A 14,426-nucleotide genomic window follows, 5' to 3' on the forward strand; every position below is an offset into this window, starting at 1 on the left:
TTTAGGATGGACTTGGATCTCCTTGCAGTCCAAGGGACTCTCGTGAGTCTTCTCCAATACCACAGTTCAAAAACATCAATTCTTGGCACTCAGCTTCCTTTATGGTCCAACTCTCACATCCATACATGACTCCTGGAAAAACCATAGCCTTGACTAGATGGACCTTTGTTGGCAAAGTAATGTCTCTGGTTTTTAATATGCTGTCTAGGTTGGTCATAGCTTTTCTTCCAAGCAGCAAGCGTCTTTTAATTTCTTGGCTTCAGTCACCATCTAGAGTGATTTTGGAGCCCCCCAAAATAAAGTCTCTCACTGTTTCCATTGTTTCCTCATCTGTTTGCCATGAAGTGATGGGACTGGATGGCGTGATCTTGGTTTTCTGAATGTTGAGTTGTAGGCCAGCATTTTCACTCTCCTCTTTTACATTCATCAAGAGGCTCTTTAGTTCTTCACTGTCTGCCATAAGGGTGGTGTTATCTGCATATCTGAGGTTATTGATATTTCTCCCAGTAATCTTGGTTCCAGATTGTGCTTCATCCAGCCTGGCATATCTCATGATGTACTCTGCATATAAGTTAAATAAGCAGGGTGACAATATACCGCCTTAATTTGGAACCAGTCTGTTTTTCCATGTCCAGTTCTAACTTGCTTCTTGATCTGCATTCGGACTTCTCTGGAGGTAGGTAAGGTGGTCTGATATTCCCATCTCTTTCAGAATTTTTCAGTTTGTTTTGATCCACACAATCAAAGGCTTTGGCATAGTCAATAAAGCAGAAGTAGATGTTTTCCCAGAACTCTCTTGCTTTTTCAGTGATCCAGTGGATGTTGGCAACCTGATCCCTGGTTCCTCTGCCTTTTCTAAATCTAGCCTGAATGTCTGAAGTTCTCATTTTATGTACTGTTGAAGCCTGGCTTGGAGAATTTTGAACATTACTTTGCTAGCGTGTGAGATGAGTGCAGTTTTGTGGTAGTTTGAGCATTCTCTGGCATTGCCTTTCTTTGGAATTGGAATGAAAACTGACCTTTTCCAGTCCTGTGGCCACTGCTGAGTTTTCCAAATTTTCTGGCATATTGAGAGCAGTACTTTCACAGCATCATTTTTCAGGATTTGAAATAGGTCAACTGGCATTGCATCACCTCCACTAGCTTTGTTCATAGGGATGCTTCCTAAGGCCCACTTGACTTTGCATTCCAGATTGTCTGGCTGTCTCTAGGTGAGTGATCACACCATCGTGGTATTGTGGGTCATGAAGATCTTTTTTGTACAGTTCTTCTGTGTATTCTTGCCACGTCTTCTTAATATCTTCTGCTTCTGTTAGGTCTATACTATTTCTATCCTTTATTGTACCCATCTTTGCATGAAATATTCTCATTATCTTTGATTTTCTTGAAGAGATAGTCTTTTTTATCTCTAGTCTTTCCCATTCTATTGTTTTCCTTTATTTCTTTGCATTGATTGCTGAGGAAAGCTTTCTTATCTTTCCTTGCTATTCTTTGGAACTCTGCATTCAGATGCTTATATCTTTTCTTTTCTCCTTTGCCTTTCACTTCTCTTCTTTTCTCAGCTATTTGTAAGGCCTCCTCAGAGAACCATTTTGCCTTTTTGCGTTTCTTTTTCTTGGGGATGGTCTTGATGACTGCCTCCTGTGCAGTGTTATGAACCTCCATCCATAGTTCTTCAGGCACTCTGTCTATCAGATCTAATCCCGTGACTCTATTTGTCACTTCCACTGTATAATCATAAGGGATTTGATTTAGGTCATATCTGAATGGTCTAGTGGTTTTCCCTAGGGCATGATAAAAATTTGTTAGTTGGAAGGACAAAATTGATGTCTTTAACCTTAATGCTTAGTTTTTTGGTTACTTGAGAAATAGAAATCTTATCATGTATTTATTTATCATGTATATTTCTTCATTTTTGAATTGTCTATCTCCTTCATCCATTTTTACTCTCTGTTAAACAAAAAACTATTTTTTTTTTTTTTTTATATCTGTGCTGTGTCCTGTTATGTGAACTTATCTTCCCTATTTCCTCTTTGTGGTTTACTTTGGCATCTCTTTTCATAGTTTGTTTAATAAATACTCAGAGGTAGTCCCAAAATCTAGTCAAGGTTGTGCTTGCTTGCAGACAGTGTTGATTTCACTTTCTGAACCTCTTTATTATAAGCCAAAACTAGTCTTAAAGAAGATACATTATTTAAATGGCCCTACTTAGAATTACATTTAGGGGGAGTGGAGGGATAAATTAGGGGTTAGGGATGAACAGATACACACTACTATATATAAAATATGTAGAGACTTCCCAAGTGGTCCAGTGGTTAAGACTCTGCACTTCCAAAGCAGGGTACGTGGGTCAGTGAATTAAGATCCCACATGTAGCGCCGTGTGGCCAAAAAATAAAAATACATGAATAAAATAGATTAAAAAGATCTACAGGATAGCACAGAGAACTATATTCAATATCCTTTTTAAAATGTTTATTTATTTATTCATTTTTGGCTGTGCTGGGTCTTCGTTAATACAGTGGCTGCTGTCTAGTGCAGGCCACGAGCTTGTCCTTGTAGTGTCTTCTCCTGGTGAGCAGCACAGGCTCGAGAGCGCACGGACTTCAGGAGTTGTGTCGTGTGGTCAGCAGTTGCAGCCCCCAGGCTCTAGAGCGCAGGCTCAGTAGTTGTGACACATGTGCTCAGTTGCTCCATGGCATGCGGGGTCTTAACGGATCAGGGATGGAACCTGTGTCTCCTGCATTGGCAGGCAGATTCTTTACCACTGAGCCACCAGGAGGGCCCTATATTTCACTATCTTGTAGTAAGCTATAATGAAAGGAATCTGGAAGAGACTAGATAGATAGATATACTTATGTCTATAATCTGTGTGTCTATATATCTATATCTGATTCACTCTGCTGTATACCTGAAACCAACACCACACTGTAAATCAGCTATATTTCACTTCAAAAAGTATGAGTTATGATTAAAAAAGTACTGCAGTAAGTCCCACATGCAGTTGAAATTGTATAGCATTACTATGATTATATAGTGTTTTGGAACTAGAAGGACTCTGGAGGTCACTTAGGCTAAGGATTGCAGACATTTTCCCCAAGAGAGTCAGTGTGCAGCATTAGGCCTACAGAATTTTGTTTGAACAACAAAGAGGTTTTGTTTTGCTTTGTTTTGTTATGTTCTTAATATAAATTTGAGTGACTGTACATGTACTCTTTCCAATTTACCACAATGACCATCTCCCCAAATTTTCTTACACTTGACAACTTCACATATTATATAGTGAAACTCAGATTGAAGAAAAGCAATTTTTAAAATGAGCAAACCACTTTAAGTATTCCTTATAATAATAATAAACATATATTTTACACTCACAACATAATTTGCATACATTAGCTCATTTGCTTCTCATATTTATTGGAATTTATTATTCACATTATATTGCTAATAATACTGAAGCTCAGAGAGGTTAAGTGCATTTCATTAAGGTTGTTTTACCAGTTCAAATAAGCAGTAATGAATTAGATAAATATTTTATGAGCATTAATTTTTTTATTTGATAGTGGCTGTATAGGACAGTGTTTAGTTTTTTCTTTTAGGAAATATATGATAAAGTATTTGGGGTGAAAGGGTACCATATTTTCAGTTTATTCTCAGTTGGTTCAGAAAATAGAGGAAAAGGCACTGAGAAAGCACATGTGATAAAATGTTAAAATTTGAGCAATCTGAGTGAAGAACATATGAAAATTCTTTGTACTATTTTTTTTGCCAGCTTTTCTGTAAATCTGCAGTTTTTTAAAAATAAAAAAAGTTTTTAAAAGGCAGTTAGACAAGACTATTCCCACATAAAGATACTCTGCTAGTAAACACATTTCTGCTGTTGTTGCACTTTTTGGAGATGTAGTTTTAGTACTTCTCCCTGTATTTTTTAATTAAAAGAATTAAGTTTTTCAGTTAAAAATACTATGTAATTTTTGTATGGGTTTGTATGGGTTTTCAAAAAAGGAGAGCATTATACAATATTCTTTTGGCTAACTCTAACAATGCTATAGATTAATAAGGTAGTATTCCTTAGCAAAATTTCTAACTTTTCCCTTTGTGTATTCTGTAGCCTAAATCTATCATTGTTGGATTAATTAAAGAAATGATTGCCAAATTTCAAGAGGAACTTCCCCTGTATTCTCTGTCATCATCTGACGAGGCACGGCAGATAGACTTGCTAGCCTATATTGCAAAAATCACTGAAGGTTTGTATTTTTGTTAATAATAGCTTATGAGTTTAGTTTCTCACGAATATCCTTTATTCTCTGCTACTTGATTTCTATAAATAAATACATGCTTGTGTATATACATAATTGTGTTTGATCAAAAATTCCTATATATTTATCATAGGGTATTACCATATAGTTCCAATGAATATGGTTTCTTAAAATGTAAAAGATTACTTTTATCCTGACAGATAAGATAATTTGTTTTGTTGAATACCATTTGATATGTATTAATGATCCCAAACCTCTTTCATTATATGTGTATGTAGCTTCTTGCCTCTGTTGGACCAGAGAATCTGTGATTCTCATTGTTTTTCATTGAGGACAAAGGAAAATAACCATTCTTGCAACAATTTAGTAAGTTTTAAACATTTTTTTCATTCTAGACTAGAGCAGTAAGAGTCACAATGTTTTTCAAAATTATGGAAATCCTATTTTTTTAAAGCTTAGAAAGACATTTTGTTTTTAAAGCCTCTACTGCTAAGTCACTTCAGTCGTGTCTGACTCTTGCGACCCCATAGACGGCAGCCCACCAGGGGAGCCTCTAATAAAATATTTAATATGAGATTTCTGTCTTCCTTGCATTTCATTTGTTCAAAAATATTTTTGAATGCCTGTATGCAGTGCCTAGTACCATCTTTTCTGTTATTAAATAACTTTTCAAGTTATTAAAGTTTGGTGTTTTTTTTTAATGCTAAAAAGACTTTTGATATTATTTTTAAATTATGATAATCTGCTTTTCTTTTTAGGTGTTTCAGACATAAATTCAAAGAACTGGGCAAATCGTGAGAATAAAACAGTCAATAAAATTACCGTGGTTGGAGGTGGAGAACTGGGAATTGCCTGCACATTAGCAATTTCAGCCAAAGTACGTAAGCATAGTGGTTATAAATACATGTCATATTGCTACACTTTTAGGCAGTTTCTGTTTTAACACACAAGAAATAATGACTTCATTTTGTCATGTGGGAAAACCTCATTTTGCCTTAAAATATATTTAGTAAGTTGACAGAAAAATGGCTGAAAGCTCTCATTAGTAATGTTGTTTCATAATTAGTAGTTACACATGGACTAGGCTTGGAAAACCTGGTTTGAACAATGGGCTCATCATCCTAATTCAAGGGAACCTCAGGTTGACACTCATCTGACTTAGTCACAAATTCTTTTGTGTTTTCTGAGTCATGCTGCTTTAATTAAACTCTCATTTAATATAATACTTAATTTGCTCTTTCTAAAGTTAACATTTTTTTTTTTTTTAAAGTTAACATTTTTTTAAGTTGCCTTTTCTTGTGTAATTACTCCACTTTCTTTTAGGATCATAGTTCCTGATTTGATATTTTACAGTGGTCTGAGATTTGTCTATTTTTTCATCAATCCTTTTTTACTGGATATTTTCTATATAAATTATTTTTAGAAAGGCTTAAATCTCCTTCCACGGAAGTTGAAAAGACCCTCCCCAGCCCAGTGTCCCCAGTGTCGTGGTAGTAGCGTGTCTGTGTCATTTGAGCAATGTAGCCCCAGATAGACTGGCTCTCCCTTGAAATATTTGTTTGGTAGCTGGTATTTGAGTTTCTGTTCTATTAAAATTTGATTGGTTGACATGTAAATTCGTCTCTTTTTATTTAAGATTCACTTAAGTCTTGGAGGTAGGTTCTACTTAAGCAAAGAGTGAAATTGTATCCAGGGAGCTAGAAGATTTTAAAAGCTGACTGTTCAGGATAATATATGTTAACTTGTGGCACATTGTAGTTTCATTTCCTCCATCCTCTTGTCTGAATGCACTCTTCTTCTTAATTGGAATTTGAAATGTTTGCAGATCTTTTGTTACTAAATAGAGTATTTCTATAAACATTGCCTTAGAAGTTGCTTATTTTCTTGTCTGAATTTTCTTTTAGATGTACAGAATCTCACAAGTAGTACTATGAGTCAGAGGGCATGAGTAGTTCCTGTGGCACTTACTATATATTGCTAGATTGCTCTTCAGACAGGCAGAAGTAATTTATGCTGCTAATAATGTACACGTCAACCTCATTTTGGCATCCCCAACAGTACTGAGTTTTATCGATTTTACTTGCTTTTGGTAAGTGCAGTAAGTGGGCTTCTCTCGTACCTCAGCTGATAAAGAATCCTCCTGCAGTGCAGGAGACCCTGGTTCGATTCCTGGGTCAGGAAGATCCCCTGGAGAAGGGATAGGCTACCCTGTTCTTGGGCTTCCCTGGTGGCTCAGATGGTAAAGAATCCATCTGCAATGCGAGAGACCTGGGTCCGATCCCTGGGTTGGGAAGATCCCCTGGAGGAGGGCATGGCAACCCACTCCAGTATTCTTGCCTGGAGAATCCCCATGGACAGAGGAGCCTGGTGGCCTGCAATCCATGGGATTGCAAAGAATTGGACACGACTGAGCTACTCAGCGCAGCACAGCACAGCACAAGAAGGCCCCTTAACAGAAGTCTCACTATCAGTATTTGTCTGTGAACTGTCTCGATAGAAAGTTTTTTTCTGTTTTTCTTTTAAACATTAGTATTCTGAGGAATTCCCTGGCATTCCAGTGGTTAAGACTCTGCACTTCCAATGCAGAGGTATGAGCTTGATCCTTGGTTGGGGAACAAAGACCCACATGCCCATGCGACCCAAAAAAAGCAAAACAAAAGGAAAAAAAGTTAATATTTTGATATGAGGTACAGTATTCAAATAGTGCAACAATATTCAACTAGTACAGTAGTAGTCATAATAATGGCAGTAGTTATAATGATGGTTACAGCAATAACTAACCTTTGCTAAATGTTTGCTAGGTACCAGGCACTCATCTAAACACTTGATTCATTTTTACAACAAGCTTATGGCTTCAGTTCAGTTCAGTTCAGTTCAGTCGCTCAGTCGTGTCCGACTCTTTGCGACCCCATGAATCACAGCACGCCAGGCCTCCCTGTCCATCACCAACTCCCGGAGTTCCCTCAAACTCACGTCCATTGAGTCGGTGATGCCATCCAGCCATCTCATCCTCTGTCGTCCCCTTCTCCTCTTGCCCCCAATCCCTCCCAGGATCAGAGTCTTTTCCAATGAGTCAACTCTTTGCATGAGGTGGCCAAAGTACTGGAGTTTCAGCTTTAGCATCATTCCTTCCAAAGAAATCCCAGGGCTGATCTCCTTTAGAATGGACTGGTTGGATCTCCTTGCAGTCCAAGGGACTCTCAAGAGTCTTCTCCAACACCACAGTTCAAAAGCATCAATTCTTCAGCACTCAGCCTTCTTCACAGTCCAACTCTCACATCCATACATGACCACAGGAAAAACCATAGCCTTGACTAGACAGACCTTTGTTGGCAAAGTAATGTCTCCACTTTTGAATATGCTATCTAGGTTCGTCATAACTTTTCTTCCAAGGAGTAAGCGTCTTTTAATTTCATGGCTGCAATCACCATCTGCAGTGATTTTGGAGCCCCCCAAAATAAAGGCTGACACTGTTTCCACTCTTTCCCCATCTATTTCCCATGAAGTGATGGGACCAGATGCCATGATCTTTGTTTTCTGAATGGTGAGCTTTTAGCCAACTTTTTCACTCTCCTCTTTCACTTTCATCAAGAGGCTTTTTTTTCCTCTTCCCTTTCTGCCATAAGGGTGGTGTCATCTGCATATCTGAGGTTCTTGATATTTCTCCCGGCAATCTTGATTCCAGCTGTGCTTCTTCCAGCCCAGCATTTCTCATGATATACTCTGCATATAAGTTGAATAAGCAGGGTGACAATATACAGTCTTGACGTACTCCTTTTCCTATTTGGAACCAGTCTGTTGTTCCATGTCCAGTTCTAACTGTTTCTTTCTGACCAGCATATAGGTTTCTCAAGAGGCAGGTCAGGTGGTCTGGTATTCCCATCTCTTTCAGAAGTTTCCACAGTTGATTGTGATCCACACAGTCAAAGGCTTTGGCATAGTCAATAAAGCAGAAATGGATGTTTTTCTGGAACTCTTTTGCTTTTTCCATGATCCAGCGGATGTTGGCAATTTGATCTCTGGTTCCTCTGCCTTTTCTAAAACCAGCTTGAACATCTGGAAGTTCATGCTTCACGTATTGCTGAAGCCTGGCTTGGAGGGTTTTGAGCATTACTTTACTAGCATGTGAGATGAGTGCAATTGGGTGGTAGTTTGAGCATTCTTTGGCATTGCCTTTCTTTGGGATTGGAATGAAAACTGACCTTTTCCAGTCCTGTGGCCACTGCTGAGTTTTCCAAATTTGCTCAGGTACTATCATTACTATTGTTTGACAAATGGAGAAACCAGGGCATAGGGAGGTTACCCAGTTTGCCCCAAATCATACTGTTAATAAAAGGAGCCAGGGTTTGAGGCTGGGCATTCTGTTTATGGATCCTGTATCCTAGATCCTTACTACCCAATGTGTTGCATTGGCATCATCTGAGATCTTACTAGAAATGCCTAGTCTCAGGCCCTATTCCAGATCTGCAGTTTAAAAGTATCCCTCATGATCAGTGTGCTTCACTGATGTTTTAAATGGTGCCCTCATAAAGGGACCATAAAGGCACTGAGAAGCTCTAAGTTAGGAGAGATGCTCAGATCCTTTACTTTTTGGAAAAAGGACTCTTACAAAGGTAAATTGACTCTCAGGAGTTTCTATGCCGTTGTAAACAGTCAACCCACCATGGCACCCAGGGAGCTGTCTCCTGGCGTGTGGAGTATTTCCCATGAGATCTCTGGGAGAGAGAACTGCATGATAATTGGTTCTGTTTTAGCTTTATGTCTATTAACTTTTTTGTTTTCTTTAGAGAAACTTGGCGTCAATGTTGACTTTCATGCTTGAAATGACCAAATGGTGCTAAAATAACCAAAGGCTAAATGACCAATGGTGCTAAAATAGATCAAAAAATCACTCTAGATTCTTTAGATTGGAAGTTATGACAAAACAGAAACAAACTCAAAACCAACAGCAAACATACTGAGTGCACCATGTCGTCCTTATTACTCATTATCCCATCAAAAGATAGCTGCAATTTGAGACTTTCTATTTAAACCCTGTTAGAACACAGTTTTTGGTTAAGCCAAAGGATCACATCGTTCAAGTGCATGATACTGTTTTCTTGCTTGCATATCCCTTTTATTGCTGTTGTGTTACTTCCTTCATAAGAGAGTATAAGGCCTATGTGTGTTCTTCTTTGGGCTTCCCAGGTGGCGCAGTGGCAAAGAATCCACCTGCCAGTGCAGGAGATGCAACAGATGTAGGTCGGGAAGATCCCCTAGAGTAGGAAACGGCAACTTGCTCCAGTATTCTTACCTGAAAAATTCCACGGACAGAGAAGCCTGGTGCGCTACAGTCATGGCGTCACAAAGAGCTGGACACAACTGAGGACCTGAGCAGACACACACACACACACACAAACATGTTCGTTAGCTGTCATCTCTGAATAAATTTCAGCTGAGTAAATGCGCATGTTCAGTGTAATACTGTTCTTTTTCTTTTTGCACTGTCCAGGGCATTGCAGACAAAGTGGTCCTTTTAGACTTCTCAGAAGGGACTAAAGGAGGGATGATGGACCTTGACATCTTCAACCTGCCTAATGTGGAAATCAGCAAAGGTCTGGCTATTCTGCTTCAAAGATTTGTGCCTTGTTTGCCTCTGTATTTGAGTCAGTTTTTCTGTAGATTGTATTTTTTAGGGCAGTTTGAGGTTCAGGGTGCTGTTGGGCAGCAGGTACCGAGGTTTTCTGTATACCTCCTGCCCTGTACATGCATAGGCTCTGCATTGTCAACATCCCCTCCTTGAGTAGTACAGTTGACAGACCTCCCTGGACACATCATTATCATCTAAAGTCCATAGTTTATTTACATTAGGATTCACTCTTGTCTGAGTATTCTATGAATGTGGACAAATCAAACATGTATTTACCTTTATAGTATCAAACAGTACTTCACTGCCCTAAAAATTCTCTGTGTTCTGCCTGGAGGCCTAGAATTTTAATGCTGAAAGCATCTTAAAGATCACCTAGTCCAAGTCCCTCAGTTTACATATTGGGAAACTAAGATTCATATAAATGAAGTAGAGAGATCACAACTAATGATGTTAATAAGAGATAAGCAGATAACATTCATATTGGTTGGAAGGATTTGTTCTTGGTATCTGACTCACACCTTAGTATACATTATTTCCTCTAAACTCTTCTCTTTTCATAATATATTGGTTAACAACACTGTTTTTAGAGTTAGACAGATTGGGGTTTGTATACTAGTTTTGCCATTTGCCAGATGGTATAATCTCTCAAAGTTCAATCTTATTATCTGTAAAATGGAAATTAATATATACCTCTTGGTATATAGCAAAGTGCTATATATAGCAACTCCTTACTTGGTGGCAAGCACCAAACCCTATATATATTATATACATTGTTAAATAGATGCAAATCTTTTGAATTAAAAAAACTTTTTTTAAATTGAATTCACATTATTTCACTAAAAATAATTGTTAAAGTGAATTTTAACAGGGACAGAAAGAGAATTTATATCATTAACAAATGAAATATAAAATGTTAAAAAGTAATTTTTATTTCCTCTTTTTAATCCAAAAGATTTGCACCTATTTAACAATGTATGTAATATATTAGTATAGACACATATATATGTAGGTGAATATAAATATGATTGGGGATTAAAATTACTTCATTACCAGGGATACATGATCAAAAAAATTGGAAGACCGTTGAACTAGAGAATGTTTAGTCTCAGAAACCAGGTTATAGCTAGAGTCAGTCAGGTTGTAATATGTTATAGTTGCTTAGCTTTCCTTTGCCTTTCCTTACGCAGGTCTCCAGTATTCTTAACCATATTTTCTAAGTGAAATAATGAGACATATGATTTCACAAGCCTGAATGTACTAAAACCACACTGGATCAGAAAAGTTGAAATTGTACCTATAGGTTATAAACATTGGATATAGTAGTTGTGGCGTCTCTTGATCCCTGTAAGATACAATGGATTTATTTTCCTTCTCTGGAAAGAGTACAATAGTTGCCTTATGATCCTTTTGTAGGATCCTTTGGGGAGCTGAGTATTCTCTTGTGCCTGCCAGTTTCCAGGTACTGAAGTTCTTAATGGACCTCGTAACCCTTCCAAATCTCTCCAGGAGAGACTGCTTAGTACATGGACCCTAGAGGTTGTGAGGCCATTTAGGACCTGAGGAAATTGTTTCTTCCTCTGTGTCTCATTAACCATCAGTAACAATTGTTTCAGATAATTGAAAGACTACAATCCTTGGAGTAGATATATAGAGTTTGCTGGCCACCAAGTAAGGAGTTTTGAATGAATGAGTACTATTTTGGGGTAACTTTCATGTTCCCCATGTTAATTTTGATTGCATAGTCCTGATAACAATTTAATTACTATTATTTGAAGTGATTTAATGTTAGTAACATCTCAGATATGTTCTATGACATGGAAAAGCACATTAATAATTATTGTAAAGTAAGCTGCAGATGGTGATTGCAGCCATGAAATTAAAAGACGTTTACTCCTTGGAAAGAAAGTTATGACCAACCTAGATAGCATATTGAAAAGCAGAGACATTACTTTGCCAACAAAGGTCCGTCTAGTCAAGACTATGGTTTTTCCAGTGGTCATGTATGGATGTGAGAGTTGGACGGTGAAGAAACGTGAGCACCGAAGAATTGATGCTTTTGAACTGTGGTGTTGGAGAAGACTTGAGAGTCCCTTGGACTCCAAGGAGATCCAACCAGTCCATTCTAAAGGAGATGAGTCCTGGGTGTTCTTTGGAAGGACTGATGCTAAAGCTGAAACTCCAGTACTTTGGCCACCTCATGTGAAGAGTTGACTCATTGGAAAAGACTCTGATGCTGGGAGGGATTGAGGGCAGGAGGAGAAGGGGACGACAGAGGATGAGATGGCTGGATGGCATCACTGACTCGATGGACGTGAGTTTGAGTGAACTCTGGGAGTTGGTGATGGACAGGGAGGCCTCGCGTGCTGCAATTCATGGGGTTGCAGAGTCAGACACGACTGAGCGACTGAACTGAAGCTCATTTTGACATTTTACTAATGCCCCATCACCACAGGCATTGATGATCATCCTAGAGTTGTACTTTGCTCCGTTTGGAGTTTTTAAATAGCTGCTAAAATACTTTGGAGAAGGATATACATGTGTGTATATGACCCTGCAAATGGCCATACTATATATACGTAGACAAACAGTGTGTGCATAGACTAAATCTGGAGAAATACTGAGGGAACTGTTAAAAGAGTAATTGCTTTAGGAGTCATATTGGGGAAACTGGTTCTGCACTTGTTTTTTGCACTTTTATCCCTTTTTTTGTTTTCTATTGTGCTAAAATACATATGCGTAAATTTACATTAGTGAGTCAGCACTTTCACAGTGTTGTGCAACCATCACCACTATCTAGTTCCAGAACATTTTTCCTAGCCCCGAAGGAAACCCTCCGTACCTTAAGCAGTCACTCCCCTATTTTCCACTTTCCCCAAGGCCCTGGCAGTCACTGGCCTGTTCTGTGGATCTGCCTTTTCTGGATGTTTCATATGAATGGAATTACATAGCATGTGGCCTTTGTGCCTGGCTTTCTTCACTCAGCGTAGTGTTGTAGTGTGTATCAGTGCACCCCTCCTGTTTATGGCTGAATAATATTCTGTGGTGTGGATATGCCACATTTTATTTATCTGCTTATCAGTTGCTATACATTTGGGTTGCATCTTTTTGCTCTTGTGAGTAGTCCTGCTGTGAACATGTATGTACAAGTATTTGTTTGAACACCTCTTTTCAGTTCCTTTAGGGGTGTCCCCAGAAGTGGAATTGCCAGATCATATGGCAGTTCTGTGTTTAAATTATTGATGAATTTATATTATCATTTTGAAGATCATTATTAACAGCACATAAAGATCTAAATACCTATATTTCTTGAACAGCTTCTTAATAATACTCTATCAGATGAGTATCTCCTGTTGGTATAGACATTTAATTTTTTTGTTTGTTTGTTTGTTTTTTGGTGATTACAGATAATGCTACAGAGAACATTGTAATGTAAAAATCTCTATGTATTTCTCTACCCAGTAGGATAAACTAGAATTACTGGGTCAAAAGTTGTTTCTATTTATGTTAAGTAAAATGTTTCTTTAATTTTGGCTGTGCCTTGAGGCATGCAGGAAATTAGTTCCCAGACCAGGGATTCAGTGCTTACCCTCTGCAATGGAAGCACAGAGTCCTAACCACTGGTCTGCCGGGGAATTCACAAAAGGTGTTTTTCAAAATATATATTTTTGAGTTGTACTAATTTATACTCTCACCAGCAGTATAAGAAGGTTCCTATTTCCTTCTTGCTGATTTATTTTATATTAAACAGAGCTAATAGAATAATTGTCCTATGATATTATTTTGATTATGTCATTTCCTGGCTGAAGACACTATTATGTTGGTCTCTTATCCCTTAATAGTAATTATAGATTCCATGTGTTTTCAAGCAATCAGCAATGTATTCTAGCTAATTTACATGTATTCATATCCCATTACTGCTCTTAGTTTATTTTATAGTTTGCTCAGAGAGATTGTGGCTTTAGTCACACAGTAAGCAGCTGAGCTGGCATTTCAAATAAGTTTGTTACCAATTTCTTATGATTCACTCCAGAAATAAATAGTCTCTGCATACATGAGCAAGATGTGTGTATGGGTATGTCTGTGCCTGGAGAAAAAAATGTTCAATAGTTGAATATTATAAGTTGTTGCTGACATACAGAACCAAGTAAAATTTGCTCAATAGTCAGCGGGTTATAGGTTGATCAATTGTGTGAGAATCACCTGTGTGCTTTTTAAACTTAGAGAAGCCTGGTGTCCACCCCAGGCCTATGGAGAGAGTAAAAGGCTTTGAAGCAGGAAGCCTTTCTTGCACTTGGTACTGCCCTGTTTACTTCTAAGTCATCCTTGAGGGTGAGGCCATTTCCATCATTTGAAGTAGAGGAAGCTACAGGAGGAAGAGAAAAGAAAAGAAAAATCTTGGCAAGATAGGTTGGGGCCTGTCTTGGTAGTAGGGTCATAGTTCAACCATTCGCTGATATTTAATAATATGGACAAGCTCCCTCGTCCTTCCAGATATCAATTTCCTTCCATTTTAGGAGAGTATAGGACTGAGTTTCTAAA

General features: G+C 38.1%; 1 protein-coding gene across 6 annotated transcripts in view; it reads left to right on the forward strand.

Annotated features, from left to right (window-relative positions):
• The window catches only part of UEVLD (UEV and lactate/malate dehyrogenase domains), a 58,646-nt gene that overhangs the window by 22,453 nt on the left and 21,767 nt on the right, over positions 1-14,426 (forward strand). For 5 of the 6 annotated variants that reach the window (XM_005699526.3, XM_018043167.1, XM_013975842.2 and 2 more), the window contains 3 exons: positions 4,111-4,246; positions 5,017-5,135; positions 9,750-9,852. In XM_005699526.3, the coding sequence (XP_005699583.1) occupies positions 4,111-4,246; positions 5,017-5,135; positions 9,750-9,852 (358 nt within the window). The remainder of the gene's footprint in view (positions 1-4,110; positions 4,247-5,016; positions 5,136-9,749; positions 9,853-14,426) is intronic. The other variant, XM_018043168.1, reaches the window with a different exon arrangement.

This window comes from Capra hircus, chromosome 29, assembly GCF_001704415.2.
Source record: "Capra hircus breed San Clemente chromosome 29, ASM170441v1, whole genome shotgun sequence".
NCBI lineage: Eukaryota > Metazoa > Chordata > Mammalia > Artiodactyla > Bovidae > Capra > Capra hircus.